General features: G+C 46.7%; 3 protein-coding genes across 7 annotated transcripts; 1 reads left to right on the top strand and 2 right to left on the bottom strand.

Annotated features, from left to right (window-relative positions):
- Positions 1-533: 533 nt before the first annotated feature.
- On the bottom strand, positions 534-3693 carry BOLA2B (bolA family member 2B). Its single transcript, XM_060256642.1, has 3 exons — positions 3211-3693; positions 1853-1950; positions 534-824 (listed from the first exon to the last, which is right to left on the bottom strand). Exons 1-3 carry the CDS (start codon positions 3283-3285, stop codon positions 722-724), a joined length of 276 nt encoding a protein of 91 aa, XP_060112625.1. The 5' UTR covers positions 3286-3693; the 3' UTR covers positions 534-721.
- Positions 3443-6771, top strand: SLX1A (SLX1 homolog A, structure-specific endonuclease subunit). 3 transcript variants are annotated; one of them, XM_060256641.1, is made up of 8 exons: positions 3750-3802; positions 3903-3983; positions 4278-4489; positions 4597-4648; positions 4774-5103; positions 5877-6013; positions 6127-6217; positions 6503-6771. In XM_060256641.1, the coding sequence occupies exons 3-8, from the start codon at positions 4317-4319 to the stop codon at positions 6620-6622; spliced, it is 903 nt and encodes a 300-aa protein (XP_060112624.1). In that variant the 5' UTR covers positions 3750-3802; positions 3903-3983; positions 4278-4316; the 3' UTR covers positions 6623-6771. The 3 variants fall into 3 exon arrangements, with proteins under 3 accessions (XP_060112623.1, XP_060112622.1, XP_060112624.1); XM_060256640.1 differs by lacking the exons at positions 3750-3802; positions 3903-3983 and adding an exon at positions 3443-3704; XM_060256639.1 differs by lacking the exon at positions 3903-3983 and having other exon boundaries at positions 3728-3802.
- A 2078-nt stretch (positions 6772-8849) lies between these two features.
- LOC132584401 (zinc finger protein 24-like) lies at positions 8850-18589 on the bottom strand. Of its 3 annotated transcripts, none has more exons than XM_060256269.1 (5): positions 18526-18589; positions 16042-16990; positions 13899-14025; positions 12027-12510; positions 8850-10065 (listed from the first exon to the last, which is right to left on the bottom strand). In XM_060256269.1, the coding sequence occupies exons 2-5, from the start codon at positions 16828-16830 to the stop codon at positions 10050-10052; spliced, it is 1416 nt and encodes a 471-aa protein (XP_060112252.1). In that variant the 5' UTR covers positions 16831-16990; positions 18526-18589; the 3' UTR covers positions 8850-10049. The 3 variants fall into 3 exon arrangements, with proteins under 3 accessions (XP_060112252.1, XP_060112253.1, XP_060112255.1); XM_060256270.1 differs by having other exon boundaries at positions 12027-12507; positions 18526-18543; XM_060256272.1 differs by lacking the exon at positions 18526-18589 and adding an exon at positions 18143-18244 and having other exon boundaries at positions 12027-12507.
- Between the last annotated feature and the right edge of the window lie 916 nt (positions 18590-19505).

The following is a 19505-nucleotide window of genomic DNA, read 5'->3' on the forward strand; positions in this document are numbered from 1 at the left end:
GGCACCACCAGAGGGCAATAAATATATATCTGTTCCAATATTCCCCTGTGTGACACACCAAGTCATTCCAGATTGCTACTTTCTGGAAAGACCAGAAGGCAGCGCTCCGCTCTCATTTCCAACAGTTTGCCAGGCCTGGAAAAAGCCCAGTTCAACACATTCTATTTACCAGTTTCTGAATATATCAGACTTTGCTGGATACCAGAAGGACATTCTTTCTCCGTATATGGTCAGGCTGCCGATCACCCTCTCTCTTCGGGGGAGCTTTAATAAAGCCTGTAAATAGCTGCCAGCAGCATTTCTTTGGGCCCAGAGTGGGGAGGCAGTAGGACAGCTCAATGTTCATCCTCCTAAAAGGACATTTTAAAACATGCAATCATGCTGGAAGAGAAGGGATCACACCCACATCCTTATTTCCATGCTCTTCAACCTTTCCAGACCTTTCCATTAGAAATTTATTCTTTTGAGTTTTTAACATTTAGGTATAAAAGAAAACCTCACTGACCAGACAGAGCCAAGAGAGACACCTCATATACTCAGGAAACCATTTTTATTTGCTGCTGCATGCTCTCTTTCAAGTCCTTCTAACACTCCCACCCCAGGGGGGTGGGCTAAGTGCTCTGGACGGGTCCCTCATCTGCATCAGACATTTCTCCCACTGCTGTCTTTCCCTCCTCTTAAGGAGATATTCTGGTCTTCCTGTCCAAGGAGGGTGCAGCTCTCACTTGGCTTCTTGCTCTTTGGCCCACTGTTCTGGCGTCAGAGTTCGCTGTTCAAAGGCATGAATGTGTTTCAGCTCTTCTGCTAAGACTTCATTGACCAGCCTGGGCAGAGGAGTGGGAAGAACAGAGAGTGAAAAGAGTAGAAATGGGGAGAAGATTAGGAACATGTTTCTGTGGTCTCCTGCTTCTAGAATTTCTCAAGCTCCACCTAGGCTGCTGGCAGCAACATCAACCAAAAATGATGAGTCAGACTGGCATTACAGAGGCCGTGTGGATCAGGGCTGGGTGGGTTTTACCCAATCAAATTTGAACATGTATATGAAGAGGCACATGAAAGGCAACATTTGCCAACTGGAGACAGTACAGGGTAGTATATTAGGAGCAGAAAAGCCACCATTGTGACACCTTTTCTAAAATATATGGTTCCAGCTGCTCCATGAAAACGTTAGTCATGATCTGGAAAAAGTGCACAAAAGGCCAACTAAAATGACCATGAAGTTGGAGATGCTTTTGTTTTTTTAAAAAAAAAAAGCAAAGCTGGTGCATTTGTCTTCCTTGCCTCCCTCACACCAAGGGAAGCTGAGACTTAATGGAAAAGGAGATGACAGAGAATCATAAAGTTCTGAATTAGATGGAGAGGATGAACTGCAGGGGTTCCGCCCCCCTGCCCCCCATCCTCTTCTAATATTGTACGTTTTGGGAAGATCATATCAAAACTGACTGGACAGGACAGACGAAAGTACTTCTCGCCAGAACACATAATCAGCCTTTGACTGAGAGTGCAGATGTTTAACCATCTCAGCCTCTCCTGCTCACAGCAATCTATTATCTGACTAACATCCTGCAGGAGATACTATGAACAACCTTGAAGTTGTTCTTAGCTGCAATCTTGTTTCTGTTTGTTTTAATTTGGATTTTAGATCATATGCTTATTGCGGTTTGGTTTTATATGTTGTGAGCCATCCTAAAACCATTTGTGTGATAGGATGGGATACAAGTTTAAATAAATAAATTCTCTGCCATAGGAGAACATGATGACCACTGCCTTAGATAGTCTTAAAGGGGTAAGTTATCAAAAACAGTTAATAGTTCCCTCTGAAACAATTAAATTTCTATGCAGTCCCACTTACCGGTGCCGCTGGAGCAGTGGTTTCCCCTGGAACTGTGGGGAAACTACCAAAACTTTGAAGCTTGTGGCACAGCGTCCGGGGGTTGTGTCTTCCACCTCCTTCCATGGCAGGGGGAAAAGAAATTTAACATTGTTTGGAAAAGGATCTGTCACCCTCTTCACTGCAAATAATCTTAAATTGAGACACTGGCATATTATGAACTAATTTGTCTGCATACTTCAAGAGCATATTTGAGTGAAACATGCACATAGAGAACCAGGGAGAAAACAAAAGGTTTTGAAATACAGTTAGTGAGGAAACTGGTCTGTATCCAAATATGCAGTTGTGAAGATCTGTTTTCAATTAATATATAGGTCTATCTTTCTCTTAGACAACTGTGAATGAAGGCAGGCAACAGTAAACAACTATCAAAACACAGCACCAGCAACACAAACACATTCAACAGACCCACAAAGTACTAGCTGACTTCTTAAGAATTTAAGAGATCTAATTTGTCTTAAGCAGTGATTTCTACTGATATTCCGTCCACTGCAGATTCCACTTTGCCCCCTATGCCCTCCCCAGTGTCCACTAATCCTCAGGCGGAAAAATTCAATGGGCAACAAAAATAGGGACACAGAAAAGTTATGTGCCTGAAGACACCTAATGTTGGATCCAGGCCATACAAAGCCAGGATGCAACTGAGGATCTGCAGGAAGATATTCTAAAAGAAGTCAGGTCAGAGAAAGCACCAAAAGTCTAGGAAAAATGTTGGGCAAGTAGTAAGAAACAAGGGATATGTAAGAAGGAGCCTAATGGCTTTTCTAAGCAGGAAATATTATTTAAAAAAAAGAATACAGCTAAATGGAACTCAGGTCCAAAACTAGACAGCTGCCACATCTGCCAGAAAGCTGAGCAAGGCCCACCAGTCCGGGGGCATGCTCTCCTTACCCCTTCAGTACACTGTAAGTGGTTTCCACGTATTGGCTGAACAAGCCAGGAGACCTTAGAACATGCAACACGATTCGAGCTCCACCTAGGTTCACGCTGCTGCATCATTTGTTGGGTGCATCAGTCTACCATTTCTTCACTCGCCCTTCGTAACTGGAATCATGCAGTTTTTAATTACATATTACTACCCCCTTTATGCCGCATTACCTGACAAAATAAGGAAGGTATTTATAAGGATTTCCGGAAAATAGCACAGCCTTGAAAAAAAACTCACTCCCCACTCCTATTCCACATCTAAATCTACGACCCGACTCCCTTACCTAGTAGTAAATCACATTAAACACAGCGGGACTTACTCCCGAGCAAAACAAAGGATTATAAAGAACAGGAGGGGAAGAGGAAGAAGGGGAGCAGCGAGTTCCTCTTACCACATGCTCGGCTTCCAGGCCCTGCAACAGCCGTTCCCGCAAAGACTCCGCGCTGAGAACTACGGACGCCTCCATCCTATTTACAAAGACGCCGCGAATGAAAGAGAACCACCAGTCACCCCATTTCCGCCTATGGTGTACGTCACATCCCTCTCTACTAAGGGTTCCGCCTTGTTTAACCAATCAGGCCCGAGTATAATCTAGCATTCCGTTTCTGCCCGTACTTTACATCGCTTCCGCCAACTCCAGCATTTTCTTTGATGGGGCGGGATAGTTCCGCTCACTAGCCAATAGGAGGAAAGGAGGGAAACGGCAAAAAAAATTCAAAGAGTAGCTTGAAAGCTCACACCCTGAATAACACTTAGTTGGTCTTAAAGTGCCATTGGACTCTAACTTAATCTAAAATTAGGGGGAGAGGGATAGCGTTGCCAAGGCAACCACCGACCGGCAATCCTCAAGTCACTCCCGGTAGTGGAAGGGCGCAGTGCATGATGGTAAGTGGCAATGCGTTCAACCTGTTTGAAAGGCGCAGGGGGTGATGGGAAGTGTCAAAGTTGTGAAGCCAGGCTGTGTTGGAAAGCAGGCTTGTAAGGTAAGGGATACACGAGCGTTCATCAGTTTTCTCATGGGTACGGGGTTTTGTGCTGTGAGACAGGCAGCAGTTCAAACATGTGAGGTTTCCCCCACCTTAGAGATGCTGAATTTCTACCTGTTGTGATGCGGCTGTTAAAATCTAGGAGCTGTGTTAGAGGAACCGGGACAATCCCCAGCAGGTAGGATTGCAAATTCCTGTTTGGGAAATTGTAGAAGAGGAAATTGGGGAGGAGGAAGCTGGGATTGAAGGAGGGATCTCAGCAAGGTATAATGCCGAAGTCCACCTTCCAAAGTGCCATTTTCTCCATGGGAACTGATCTCTGTCATATGGAAATAAGATGCAATTTCAGATCTCCAGACCCTGCCAGGAGGTGGGCAATCCTACCAGCAGGACACAAAGGCGGGTGGGAAACTCAAGAGGTGTTAGAATGAGGGGAGACCACTCTTCTAACACATATTCTTTCTACATCCAGGTCTCTCAGCCCTAGCCTACGAATCCCTCTGAGGCAGCTATGGTGGTGGAGGTGTGCAGCTTCTTTGGAGTCTACCTTCTGTATTGCACCAACCCACGTTACCATGGCCGAGTTTATGTCGGCTTCACTGTTAATCCTGAACGACGAATAGGTCAGCATAATGCTGGGAAGCGTCGTGGAGGGGCTTGGAAGACAAGTGGCCGTGGGCCTTGGTAATTCCTGCACATTCCACCTTGTGTGTCTCACTTTGGAGGCCAGCTGTTTGGCAGCATTCTAGTGCATGCTGGGAAATTGATCTGCCCTTTTTCTCTCCTTGTAGGGACATGGTGCTGATAATTCATGGCTTCCCCTCTGATGTGGCTGCCTTGCGGGTAAGGTGTTCCTGTTTCAGCTCACAGAGGTTGAGCTACCTTAACAATGGGATACTCCCCCCTCTGCTAATTTTAATGCAAACCTAAGTGTCAAACTGATTTCCCATCTTGTCACTCTGCCGCAGTTTGAATGGGCTTGGCAGCACCCGCATGCCTCTCGCCGTCTCACCCACGTCACCCGTCGCACTTCAAAGGAGCGCCAGTTTGACTTCCACCTCCGTGTCTTAGCCCACATGCTCCAAACTGCCCCCTGGTGCCGCCTACCACTCACCATACGATGGCTCAAGCAAGAATATCACAGAGACTTTCCTCCGGGCCTGCAACCTCCCTTACACATGCCAGTAGCCTTTGGTCAAGTCCGTGCTGTCAGGAGAACCCAGGGAGCGAAACCAGAGTCCTCTGAAGAACTACCAGTGACTCCAGAATGCTGCAGCATCTGTCTAAAAAGGTTCCAGGTAATGTCAATTCTGCAAGGTCAGCAAGATAATGGAGTGGAGAAGGACGGGGTGGGGGTGGGGCTAAGAAGCGAGGTATGTTCCTTGACTTAGGAGCAAAGTTTGCTTTTTATTTTTCCTATTTTTATACTGCTTCTGCTTGGCTCAAGTGAACAAATGACTTGCTTCAAAGGACTTGGTGGGAGAAGTGGGGGAGAAGGGCTGTAGCTCAGTGGTGGAGCTTGTTTTGCATGCAGAAGCTCCTAAATTCAATCCTTGCAGTTAAAAGGACCAGGTGTAACAGGTGGTGTGGATGACCTCAGCCTGAGACCCTGGAGAGCTGCTGCCAGTCTGAGTAGACAGTACTGACATTGATGGACTGATGATTCAATGTAAGCTTTCAGTACATATGAGAGTTTGGCTATAAGCAAGGGAATGGAAACTATTTCTTTATGCAGCTGACCAAATGGGCTCAAGCAGCTGAAGGATTTTTGTTTGGCATACTTGTCAAGTCTTTAAAAATTCTACCAGGCAATACATCCTCTAAGCTGTGCAGTCCTGTGAGCAAAAATTCTACTTCATGAGCTACTGGCATTAAAGTTTTGAGCTGCTGCATAAATTAGTTTGCTCTGGGGCCATATTCCTGAGCTAAGAAAAACTGTGTGAGCCAGAGACTAAAAAACTGTGAGCTAGCTCACACTAACTCAACTTAAAGGGAATGCTGCTATCAGGCTCTTCTTTTGTTCTTGCAACAAACTAGCACCCCTCTGTAACCAGAATCTTTTTCTTTGTAGGAGGAGGAGGAGAACGATATCTCCTTGCGTTGTTTCCATGCTGGCTGCTCCATGGCAGCCCATATTATTTGCCTGGCCCAAACCTTCCTACAGAAAGAACCAGATCAGTTGCTGCCTATAGAAGGGGAATGCCCATGGTAAGCAACCCCTCCTATGCCCTGGCAAAGCAAAAGAGGCGACTATCTTTGACTGCCGACACATTTCCCATCCCAACTACGACATCCATTTATCCCTATTTTTTCCTTCCTAGCTGCAAGAATCTTGTGCTCTGGGGAGACCTGATTCGCCACCATAAAGGGTGCTATGGAGACCTAGAGGCTGACCCCGCCACCTCCTCCCAGGTAAATTTCTTTACCCCGGAACTCCTAGGCCTGATTCTGTTAGAAGCCTCACTCCATATATTGCAAGTACCCCCCTTCCTTCTCTAAACCTTTTCTCTTTATACCCCTCTGAACATGCTTTCTTGGCTCCTGTTCAGCAACAGTAAGAAATCTTGTACAAGTAAGAAGGTAACCTGTTCCTGCTTTGTGGACTCCCATCATTCCCTACCCTAATCCTTATCAGTTCCACTTGGATATCTTTATTGCATCCCATGTAACTGTCTCCCCTTTCCTTCATGTCTGCAGGAACACTGGGCTGATGAGCTGAACTGTGATGGGGTTAGTAGAAACGCATCTGAGGATGACTCCTCTTCTTCAGTGGAAGATGACCTTGGAAGCCTAGCAGTTAGACTGGGCCTTTCTTAAGCTTCCTGGATGGCAGGGAGTCTCCTTACCTCTCTCCAGCTGGATCCGGGCTTTTTAAACTCACCCCTTCCCCCACAATTATGTTTCAAGTGAGAAGACAAACTTAACTTTAAGTGGACCATGTACATAAATAAAGAGACTGAGATTGAGGCAAGATGTCTGTGAAAGGACGAAGGGAGCAGGGGACTAGTTTAACTCTTCTAGGAAGTAAGCATCAGAATAACTCAACTGAATCATAGAGCTGGAAGGGGCTATATGGCCCATCTCGTCCAACCCCTGCTCAATGCAGGATCAGCCAAGAGAGCCAGTTTGGTGTAGTGGTTAAGTGCGAGGACTCTTATCTGGGAGACCCGGATCTGATTCCTAATTCCTCCACTTGCACCTGCTAGCATGGCCTTGGGTCAGCCATAGCTCTGGCAGAGGTTGTCCTCCAGCCCCCCCCCCACCTCACAGGGTGTCTGTTGTGGGAGGAGAAGATATAGGAGATTGTAAGCCACTCTGAGTCTGATTCAGAGATAAGGGTGGAGTATAAATCTGCAATTCTTCTTCTTCTTCTCATCCCCGACAAGTGTTCACTCAGCTGCTGCTTAAAGACTGCCAGCGAGGGGGAGCTCACTACTTCCCCAGGTAGCTGCTTCCACTGTTGAACTACTCTTACTGTAAAAAAAGTTTTTCCTAATATCCAGCTGTTACCTTCAATACCTTTAATTTAAACCCATTATTACAAGTTCTCTCCTCTGCTGCTAACAGGAACAGCTCCTTGCCCTCCTCTGTGACAGCCCTTCAAATACTTCAAAAGCCATCATCCCCCACCCCGCCTCACCCTCCTCTTCTCCAGACTGAACATTCCCAAGTCTGTCAGCCTTTCCTCATAGGGCTTGGTCTCTGGGCCCCTGATCATCCTTGCCAGTGAAAGTCTATCTTCACACAGGACCCTGGAAGCTCTCTTCCATTGACTGTTGTCTGAGTGGTGCCACTAAAATTCCAAATAGCACAGCCAGAATAAGACAGAAATGTAGGCCATGAACCCTAGCATGCAACAGTAAAACTGACCATCACAGTAATAAATATTTACAGAGTGGACTGGGCACCCTAAGTTGGGCAGTGTACAAATGTTTTAAATAAAAGTAATACATAATGCAGAAGATGTATGGTTCTTGGCCACAGGATGGAAAAAGTTGTGACTCTGAAGTGGAGATGACCACACTTCATGTATGCTGCTTTATTTGAGCAGCCACAGTCCTTATGTATGTTGTTTAGGAATCTTAATAGTTCAGAGCAGTAGGCCAGTATTATTCTCATAACTGCACATAGAGAAGGGAAGACGAAGAGAGTAGGGCTTTGCCTGTGGCAACCAAGGAAATTTATGAAGTGGGAGATGAGCCAGTCTGCCACTAATCAGATGGACAACTATAGTTTGAAGGTGGGCTCACTCTAGAGAATCACAGAGTTGAAAGGGACCTTATTTATAAAGCATTTTAAAAACTAGTTGGTTCAGATCATATGAACATATGAAGCTGCCTTCTACTGAATCAGGCCCTCGGTCCAGCAAAGCCAGTATTGTCTACTCAGACTGGCAGCGGCTCTCCAGGTACTCAAGTGGAGGTTTTTCACGTCTATTTGCCTGGACCCTTTTTAGTTGGAGATGGCGGGGACTGAACCTGGGACCTTCTGCTTACCAAGCAGATACTCTTATCACTGAGTCACTGTCCCTCCCCTAATCAGAAGGCAATCTTGTCCCACGCTCTGTCCCAAGTTTCTTAAAGCAGCCATGGGGATTTTATTTACATCCTGTCCATCATGGAATTCAAGGTGGTGTGCACAGGGGTCCCAAGGAGTCTCTCTTCCAGGCACTGACTGGACTTGCTTCACTTCAGTAGAACTGCTGTTATTAGGGGTACTGCAACACTGAGACTGATACAAACAGCTGACCGTGCCAACACATCCTCTTGCTGTGGCCATTCCAACACATTTTTTAAAAAGTCTGGACTCTGTTGTGATGAAAGCTCCATATACTATAGATGCTGTGTTGCTTTTGCAGATGATCAGCTTTGGCTAGAAGTGGTCCACTGGATGCTCGAAGCAATCCCCCTGGCCAGGGGAGTGTTGGGGGATTCCTACCAGATTTTTATTAGGGCAGATGTCTTAGTATGTGAATGACTGGCACTGTATATATTCAAACCTTGTAACGTGTTTCTGGAAAGGTGAGAAATAACTTAAGCAGATCTAGAACCGACTGTTTTTTTTAAGTAACCCTTTTAACACAGAAACACCTCAACAGCCAAGTGGACTTTCTGTCTTAAAGCGCTTTAGCTTTGTAATGATGTGATTGCTGCTGGCACAGCTGAGGGCAATACAGTCTTAACTTAGCAACAGCAAGGGCATGCTCCCAGCCAGCGAAACCAATGCCAGGGATCCTTGGCATATGTTCACAGAACAGCACACCAGCTGTAATTAAAAGAGTGAGACTAACATGGTTCTGGTTTCCCTACCCCATTCCTCTGACTCAGATCACCAGTTTTTCAACCAGTCCCATCAGCTGCACCATCCCTTACTGCCTCCTAGACACAAGACCAGCAGGTGATAACATTACTCTCCATGCCACAATATTGAAAGCACCACGTCTGTTTCTGCACATGAAGCTGCGCAAACAGGCCAGCAAACCTTACTGCAAAGACTGCCCTGGAGTGATTTCAAGCTGAAATGGGCGGCACCTGGTTTGTCCTGGTCCTGGTGCAGTGTTACAAACCGTCCCCAGAGGCAGCTAGGGTCAGATTTGCTCCTACTTCTTTGTTCCTGTAGCATATTTCACTCTCAAAAACCTCACACAGCATGAATAGCTAATTTCAGTCACCGATACTGCAAGGTAGCAAAAGCATTACTTCTGCCAGTGCAGTACAAGGTCAAAGTGCTATTAAGATTTCAGCAAACAACCACAGTTATTGTGGCGACCTGTTGCATCTCCTGCCCCATTTAGGCAACCAGGCATACACATCAAAGAGATGACCTTGCTCAGCAAGGGTCATCTGGCATTAAAATAAGCAGCCTATTCAAAAGGTCTTAGTCCCCCGTCCTTCCAGCAACATTAGTTAGGCTGTGCTTATTACTTCAGCAACGCATTAAAAGATGGCATTTCACCTACACTGGCACATGCTGCTTGGATCACATTTGTCCCCCCCTCAGCCTCTTGCCAGAAGCAGATAAGAATTCTTTTCCCCACCCTGATTGAAGCAGAGACCCTTCAAAGGGATGGTTTGTCCTTGGCTCATGAGATGCTTGTGAAGAGGAGAACATCCCAAAGTCACTCAAACAGGTTAGCCGATATTCCCAACACCACACGCAGCTGTTCCCATCTTCTGAGCTGCAGGTTAAAAATGCTTCCACATACTCCCTTCTGTCATATGGACTAGTCTCGCAGGATGCTTCATCAAGACCTTCCTTGGCTGCAACCAAAGCAGAGGGTACATTATTAGAACAAGGAGTCAAGAGAGGGTACATTATTACAACAAGGAGTCAAGAGTTGCTCTCAGTCAATTTTGGGTATCGTTGAAGACCAACACTGAACATAAAACCCCCACCTAACAAGGCCCAAGGCTAAGAATAGATTGATTTGTGCCACAGCTTTTTTTTCATGTAGAAAATTGTTGTGCAAACATTTCAGGGAAACTTGCAGGTTTGGGGAAAACTTCGTCGGGTTCCTCTTCAAGAAGATATTGGCAAACAAGCTTCCCCCAAAGAAAACTTCCCAGCAGTTCCTGATCTTTCCTTGCAACACAAAGAAACTGGGGCAGGTAAGATGTGTTGTTACATAGGGTGAGAGTGAGGCCCAAAATGTGCAAGCCAAGAATGCCCCACCCCCAGGAACACCGGACTGCAGCTGGCATGTCAGAACCCAAAATTGGGTTGCAGGACTTTGACATGCTAGCTTTCTAGAGGAAGTGAATTTTTGACATGAGACATTTCATTTTCAATCCTTGAATCCCCTTCTGAGCATGCTCAGTAGAAGAAGAAGAAACTGGATTTATAACCCGACCTACACGCCGAATCTCAGAGCAGCTCACAATCATAGGGCCTGTAAAACGGAGCTGTTCCACCAGGTCCTTGGATGAGGCAGCGGGCATCCATCTATTAGATCGGTTGGCCTCTCCCTACGCTCTTAAGACCCACTGCATCACTGTATTGTGGAGCTATACCATCTTGCTTCATACCACCTTGCTGAATTTAACTTACTGCACTTACTGAATGTTAAATTTGTTTTTATTATGATTTTATTGTGATTTTAATTTAAATTGTTGTACTCCGCTCTGAGCCCCCCAAAAGGGGGAAGGGGCAGAATAGAAATAAACTAATAATAATAATCTCCTTTACCTTCCTCCCTCACAATAAACACCCTGTGAGGTAGGTGGGGCTGAGAGAGCTCTTATGGCAGCTGCTCTTTCAAGGACAACTCTGCAAGAGCTATGGCTGACCCAAGGCCATTCCAGTAGCTGCAAGTGGAAGAGTGGGGAATCAAATGCAGTTCTCCCAGGTAAGAGTCTGCACACTTACCCACTATACCAAACTGGCTCTCTTGGGAGCCTGCAATTCTTTAGCAGGGACCCCACATGCCTCAGAACTGGGCGAGAAGAGGGCTGCTGCACCAGGTTCCTTCTCCTCCTGGTCGGCACCTCTCAGCAGCTTCTTCCTCCCTGGTCCATCAGCTCCCTTTTAGAGCCCACCCCTCCTCAGATGTAAGTAAAGATCAGCTCAGAGGGCAATCCAAACTTACTAACTCTGACACCCAATGTGAAACTTAACCTGGGTCACCAAATACCAGTCTCCAATGTCCATAGGAAGACCATACATGACTTCTTTTTAAAAGATTTGACAGACTCACTTCAAATGTGACTCTAGTGATGCAGTTGCCATGGATACAACAACCCAATGCCTATTAGGTATGATTAAATGCGCCAAGGTAGTCCTTCCCCAGAAAGCAGGAGAGGACAGGGGTCTCAGGCAGGGCTACAATCGCTGGAATCCTATGGATACCGATTCACAAACAACTCTTAACTGCACAGAATTGTACTTGTTCAGCCTTTTCCCCCAACACAAAATGGCACCAAGAAGCAGCCATTTTCTATTTTGGGGGGAAATACAGGAACTATAAGGGCAAAATATCAGTTCCACAGGGCTGCTTCAAGAAAAAAAGGCAAGGGGGAGAGGCATTAGCCCCCGCCCCATTCATGCTGGGGAGCCACATTGGCTCCTAAGCACCTGATTTTTAAAAGCAGGGGGGGGGGGGTAGAAGCTCTGTTCATGGAAGTCCCAATGTCTTGTTTAGTTCTACCCTCAAACACACACATAACACCCATGTGCTGTTAGTTGAGGCCCTAAAGGGGAGCAAAGGAAGGCTGTGGACTTTTACCATGAGTGGCGTCTCTGGTGGTTCACCACATGTGAACGCCGTGTGAACCTCTTCCCACAGTAAGCGCACTGGTGGGGTTTCTCTCCCGAATGAATGAGGAGGTGTTTTGTGAGGGTTGCATTCCGGTTGAAGCTATTCCCACATTCTGGGCACTGGTAGGGCTTCTCGCCTGTGTGGATCCTTTCATGTCTAATGAGGTCCCACTTCTTGCGGAACCTTTTCCCACACTCCTTACACAAGTGCCGTTTGAGTTCCGGGTCAGCAAGGACCCCATCGAGGTCTTTGTCCTTCAGCACTCCGACTGAGAGACAGCTCTTCTGCGGTCTTCCCAGGCTCAGCTCACTCACGTACGTTCTTTTAGGGTCAGCCCTCTGGAAGGCACCCTCTCGAAATCCTCCTTGAGGTCTCCTTCCTGGATCATCTGCCTCGGACTCTCCCTGGTGTACCTCCTTGGCCCCGATTCTGCTTGCAAAGCTGCTACCTGCTGGGAAGAAAACATCTGGCAAGTCACATTAACAAGCTGGTATCACTGCAGATTTGCAGAGAGAGGCCTGTGTTCATTCTACCATGAAGTCACCTTTGGCCAATTACTTCCTCCTCCCTTTCCCCTCTTCCCTTCTGTAGTTTTCCCTAATAAAAATGTGGAATATGACTACATTGCATTTGAAGGGATGAATTCTGACTCACAAAAGCTCATGCTGGTACTAGGATTGCCAGCTCCAGGTTGAGAAATACTTGGAGATTTTGGGGGTAGAGACTGAAATGGGCGAGGTTTGCAGAAGGGACACACTTCAGGGGGTATAATGCCATAAAGCCCATCTTCCAAAGTGGTCATTTTCTCCAGGGGAACTGACCTCTGTCACCTGGAGATCAGTGGTAATCCCAAGAGGTCTTCAGTCACCACCTGGAAGCTGGCAGCCCTAGCTGGAATCAATGACGTTCGTCTTCAAGGTGCCACTGGACCAGGGGAAGAACCTCAGACACCACCCTGAGGTCCATGTTGGGATTCAATGGAAAAGGGTAGACCAGCAGGTGTTTTGTTTTGCTTTTCCAGCTACCAAGGAGTATAAAATGTCTCCAGTGCAACATTCAGCAAAGCTAAGATTTTAACTTAAAGCAAGTCTCTAGCCCTTAAGATCATTTTGAACATGTGCAGGTCCTTTGCCATACAGTAGCCACCACTGGTGATTCAGGCCTAAGAACCTGATGCCACTAATAGGGCCAAGGACCTTCTAGTGGCATCAGCTTCTTAGGTGTGAAGATTTGGGGTGGCATATGTTGGGTGCTACGCACTATACTGAGGATCGCTTCAAGCCTAATGTTTGATCCCCTCTCCCAAGTTCCAGATCGAGGGGGAAGGGAGGAGGCCTAAGAACCTGATGCCACTAATGGGGCCAAGGACCTTCTAGTGGCATCAGCTTCTTAGGTGTGAAGATTTGGGGTGGCATATGTTGGGTGCTACGCACTATACTGAGGATCGCTTCAAGCCTAATGTTTGATCCCCTCTCCCAAGTTCCAGATCGAGGGGGAAGGGAGGAGGCCTAAGAACCTGATGTCACTAATGGGGCCAAGGACCTTCTAGTGGCATCAGCTTCTTAGGTGTGAAGATTTGGGGTAGCATATGTTGGGTGCTACGCACTATACTGAGGATCACTTCAAGCCTAATGTTTGATCCCCTCTCCCAAGTTCCAGATCGAGGGGGAAGGGAGGAGGAAGTAACTGGCCAAAGGTGACTTCATGGTAGAATCCCCACCCCTGCTTCACATTCCTTTAGACAGTCTTTTTTTTCACTCCCCCCTCTTTTTGCTCAGCATCATGAAGATGCTGGTTTTTCCATGGCAAGGACGTTTGCCGCCCAGAACTTACAAGTACTCTCAGAGCCGTCATCCTTATTGTCAGCTTGGCTGGTCTCCTTGGGAGGATGTCTCTGCGTTGTATCAGACAGAGCCTGATCTATGATAGGGGAGTTTATGATCACCATCTCAACAGGCACGGTTATCTGGGGAAAAACAAAACCACAGAGGATTGGGATAGCTGAAAAGGATAGGGTGAAAAGGAGCAGTGTAACTATACTCCCAAGATGCAGCACCTGCTTTGCTACTATAAGCGAGGGATAGCCGGTTTGCACAGAAAATAAAATGGGGTGTGTAGAATTTGGCATCCAGAAGGGCTTAGATTTTGTGTGGAACAAAACTCTGGTTCCTAGCCCATCTGATTGGACAAAGGAACTTGAAATAGTATGGGCACTCCCTGAGGACATTTTGGGTGCATATAGACTACATTAAATAATGTTTTGCAGCTGGATTTTTGCTATTCTTAACACAGTAAAAATCTAGTTGCAAAATGCATCAGTGTAGTATGAACACACCCTTTGAAAAGCCAAGCCATGAGATTTCCCTTGATTAGGGAAAGAGGTTTCCCCTATGAATGTTGAAAGTGACCACCTGAATATTTACCATAAGAAGTACAGTGTGTGGATGCATGAGACAGCCAGGGAATCCACAGAGTATATGGGTCGGATCCAACAGGCTTTTCTGATTAAAAAAAAAGGGAGTCCCTATTTGGCTATGCTGGAGAACATGGGACCTTCATATATAAAAGCCATATGGGACAGGGGCTGGAATAAGGAGTAAAATTGTTACAGATTGAAAAAAATTGGCTGGATCAATGTGTGCCATGGGAGAGAAGGCAGGGTGGGGAAAACGGCAAAGTCCCTGTGGTTCTACTTGCACCCAGGAGTGACACAACTGCACCGCCCACTGCGGACAAAGTTAGTCAACATGCTCCTTCTGCCATTGCCATATTGGAAACCAAGGGCTGCCCACTTCAGGCTGAAGTCATCACTTCCCTCATCTATGGCAAAGGTGCCACACAACTGTACTCACAATTCAAGCTGATACAGATGCATCAGAATGCATTTCTGCTTGGTCAGCAAGCTCTGGCTCCACTGAACACACAAAGCTGCCTTATTCTGGATCAAACTATTGGTCCAGCAAGGTCAGTACTGTCTACTCAGACCACCTACTTTCCCAGCTCTTGTTACTGGAGATGCCAGAGACTGAACCTAGGGCCATCTGCTTACCAAGCAGATGCTCTATCACTGGGCCAGGACCCCACAGATGACATTCTGAGTGGGACTATAACAAAAAAAATTATAACAGCCTGCACACTCAAGCAAATTCATGCTGCTTTCAGAGAAGGCAGGGCAGATTACCTCAATAGCTTGAATCCCATTATTTCTGTGGATGGAAGGGATTTTCCATCCATAGAGCCTGACTTTCTCACCTCCCCTGCTTGCTGCAGCCCCAAACGCCTCCTTAAATGTTGCTCCAGGGGGACAGCCCCTCCCCAAGAACAACATGAAGAAGGAACTGACTCCCCCCTTCTGTTGTAGCCAAGTCAAGCTCTGTTTAACCTTTTCTTAAATTTCTAAACGCAAAGGTGACTTTCAAGTCTGCCCTAACAAAATCAAATGATATGCAATCCTTCTGGGCATGCAGTTTACTTTTTTTTTGCCTGATTCATAACTGTCTATGAAGGCAGGAAAACCCATAAGGCACAAAGGACTGTCTCCTCCCAGATGTTCCTTCCCAGGAAAAGATCACAGGATGAAGCCCTCCTGATTGTCCTATTAAAAAAAATCTCATTTGGCAGGTACATGAGAGAGGATCTTTTCAGTGGCAGCCTCACAATTATGAAACAAATTCCACAGGGAGGTGTGTCTGGCCTCCTCACTTTCAATCTTTAGGAACCAGCTGAAGATAGTTCACATATGATTAATTTACTGGCAGTCCTAAATAATGAACTTAAATTTTGGTTTGTTTTTTTAAATGTCTTTTGTGGATTCTGTGTAACATTTTATTTATTTTGTAAGCTGCCTTGAGTTCCCTAAGGAAGACAGATTGCTACTAAATGCTTTCAATAAATACACAAATGAAATATGCAGTTTTCTCCTTGAAAATCAAAGTCTGCTCTCTTTGCCCCCAAAGAAAACCAGCATTTAGAAGTTCCTTACCTGTTGTTCCCATCTCTCAGTCACCTGCTGCTCCTGCAAAAACTCCTCAGCCAGGGCCACCGCTCGGTCACAAGTCTCCGGCCCACGTTCTCTAATCCAGCTTTGCATTTCTTGTGGCAGAATGACAAGGAACTGCTCTAAGACCAACAGATCCAAGATCTGCTCCTTGGTCTGACCTTCAGGCCTCAACCAACGATGGCAAAGCTCCTGGAGTTTCTGGCACGTCCCTCGTGGGCCCTCAGCATCCTGGTAACAGAAATGCCTGAAACCTTGGCGGTGCGTCTCTGTGGCCATGTAGTTGTCCAGCCTCAAAATGGCTACCTTTACCTTCCCATAGTCACCCTTGTCTTTTGGATCCAGGCTAAAATACGCTTGTTGGGCTTGCCCACTGAGAACAGGCATGAGCCGAGCCACCCACTCTTCCCTAGGCCACTGGGAAGCATCTGCCACCCGCTCAAAAGTGGTCAGATAGGCCTCAGTGCTGCCTGCTTGAGGGAGAGGGGGCAACTGTAAATTGTCCCATACTGGGGCAATCACAGGAGTCTGCACCACCTCCAGCACCCGCTGCCACTGGCAATCCCAGCTGGGAAACAGTCCCTCAGCCTGCTCCTGCTTCACCCTTGGCACAGGTGCCCCTCTTGATACCCCCTCAGTGCCTGCAGACTGGATCATGCAAGGGGCTTTCCCATCTCCCCTTGCTCTGTTGTCTGCTTGGCACTGGGCCTCCAATTTCACACAAATTGGCAATGGCAGTCCTGCTCCTGTCGTTTCTTCTGGAGAAGCAGCCATTTTATGTGGTTGTGAGGTGATTTGGTTTCTCAAGAGACTACAGTTGGGGTTATCTCAGCAAGAGTCTCCTCTTCGTTTCTTCCACTGGAGAGTAAGTGTCAGGCTTTTGACCTTGGTCTACCTTTAGAGAAATCTGTGGCCAGGCAGGGCAGGCATGATCCTGTCAGGGGAAAAAAGACTTTTAGTTTCATTTGATCAATGTACTTCAAAAGCACAGCTGCTCCTCTTGGGGTTTTCACCGTTATTTCTGACCCCTTCCTTCAGTGTTCCTCTCTATTCCAACTGTACAAAAGAAAGACAGATCAGCTCCTCCCAGCATGGCAAGAAAAGGAGGCTTCCAACTTCACCAACTTAATTTCTACTATTACACAAAACTGTCCATGTATACAGTCTTCAGGCACTAAGGTGATATCAAGAGGGGCACCAGTGCCAAGGGTGAAGCAGAAGGACATGGAAAAATTATTAAGTCCTTCCTCTTCAAAGAACTTCTAGTCTAACACAGTCAGTGGGCAAAACAATATCAAGATAGGGTGAGGAATGCGAGCAAACACAACAGAATGCATTTACTAATCACACATTCCTGTTAGCCCTTCACTGCATTTTGAGCACTTCACCAGGACAATAGGCCATGTCTGTGAGGCAGAATTTGCCATTTTAGTATCTACTGTTACTTTGTAATTTTAGATTTTATATATTTTAAATTGGTTTTTTACTGTTGATTGTTTTATGATGTAACCCGCCCTGAGCCTGTTCTACGGGAAGGGTGGGCTAAAAATAGAATAAAATAAAAAATAAAATAAAATATTACTTTAATTTCTAGATTGAGTCTGTAAGGTACAACAGTATTATTACCACATGCAAATATATTTACATATTTATATTCTGCTTTTCTCTCCAGTTGAGACCAAATAAGGCTTAGAACACAGTTCTCCCCTCCTTCCATCCCCCCACAACATTTGTCTATGAGGCAGGCAAAGCCCAAGGTCACCCTTGCAAACTTCCATGACAAAATTGAGGATTCAAATCAGGGTCTCCCAGGATCCAAGTCCTACACCCTGCATCTACTACACCACACAGGCTCTCACCCCATATTGTGATGGGGCAACTGAGAATCAGCAGCCTGCTTAACGAAGTGAGTTTGTTCTGAGGCCAGATCTGAACGGCTGCAAAGCTCTTAGCCAATACACTATGCTAGAGCAGACGTTTCTGTCCGTCTGAACGTCGCTAAGGACGCAAAAGCCTTGCGTGTGAAAAGCCGCAGGTACTGTCACCTCTGATGGTTACAGCTTCACACACACGGACCAGGACGCACCAGGAGGGCGTGGTTTTCAGAAGACCCGCGGCTCTGCTAAGGTGTTCTGCTTTTGACCCCAGGGCTGTTAGGAGCTGCCAACCCGTGTGCGGCCGTCTTGAGAACGCCGCGCCAAAGCGAGAAAGGCGTCGCTCACGTGTTTTAGTGCAAGCAGCCCCAAGACCGATTTCGAATTGGCTCCCCAGCCCCCCCCCCCCCAATGAACTCCCAGCTAAGGAGACCAAGCGAGAACCCCTTGGCTAAAACTTCCAAGGGTCCCACGGCTCTGGAAGGAAGGGAAGCAGAAACCTCGAGGTCCCCCAGCTTTCAGCCCTAAGAATCTTTGCAGTTTTTGTCCATTCCTCTTTAAACTCCCCCACCCCCCGCCATTGCATCGAACTCACCCCCCTTCTACAGCGCAGCCTCTTTCCCCCTTTGCAGCTGCTATCAAAAATTTTTTTTCAAAAAGCCCAATACACTTCCTTTCACAGTTTGGGCGGAAAGGGAAAGCGAGGCGACATTTGCACCCCTCCCCGGGAATAGCTCCGAGCCTCTCTAGGAGCCCGGCTGCGGTTTGGATTTTGTTAACCCTTTCGGGGTTGCAAGGCGTTGGAAACCGCAACCCCTATGCACGTGTATTCTAGAGGAAAGGCCCATCGGAAGACAAGCTCAGAGGCTCAAGCAGCCGCTTGCTGATTGGGAAAGGAGTGGTGATTTCCTCGCTGTAGAATTGCCACTTATCGCAGAAATAGCTAGCAGGGCTCGTATATGAAGCAGCTGCAAAGCAAACAGGATTCCCAGGTGGGCGCAGCCTCAGTGTCTGCAGGAGACTACAAAAAAAGGGTCACTCACCGGTTGTTGGCATGCAAATACGGAGGGCACATAGTTGTACCCCGCTTTTTCCTCAGAGCGGGCCATTCTCCCCTCATTCGTTTTTGTAGTATGTTTATTGTGTATGTGTATATATGTAATGGAACAGTCTGCTTCCTCCCCCCTAGGATTTAGTTTGGTCCTACTGAGTGGAGCTGTTGATTCAGTTTCCAGTTTTGTATGTTAGCTGAAGATGGTGGTTGGAGTTATGTCCTTGCAAATTAATGGCTGATATTTTGAGCCACCTTCTCTCCAGCACCCTTCAGCATCCGACCTTCGATTCTCTGGTATATAAAAAGGCAGAGAATATAGGCTGATTTCACAGCCGGAATATAATCATTCCCAGGGCTATTTTTGTAGAAAAAGCCCAGCAGGAATTCATTAGCATATTAGACCACACACCCTGACACCAAGCCAACCGGAACTGCGTTCCTGTGCATTTCTGCTCAAACCCCCCCCCCCCCCCCCCCGGATCATTCCACATGGGAAACTGTGTTAGTCTAAATAAAACAGG

This window comes from Heteronotia binoei, chromosome 15 (assembly GCF_032191835.1).
Source record: "Heteronotia binoei isolate CCM8104 ecotype False Entrance Well chromosome 15, APGP_CSIRO_Hbin_v1, whole genome shotgun sequence".
Taxonomy (NCBI): Eukaryota; Metazoa; Chordata; class Lepidosauria; order Squamata; family Gekkonidae; genus Heteronotia; species Heteronotia binoei.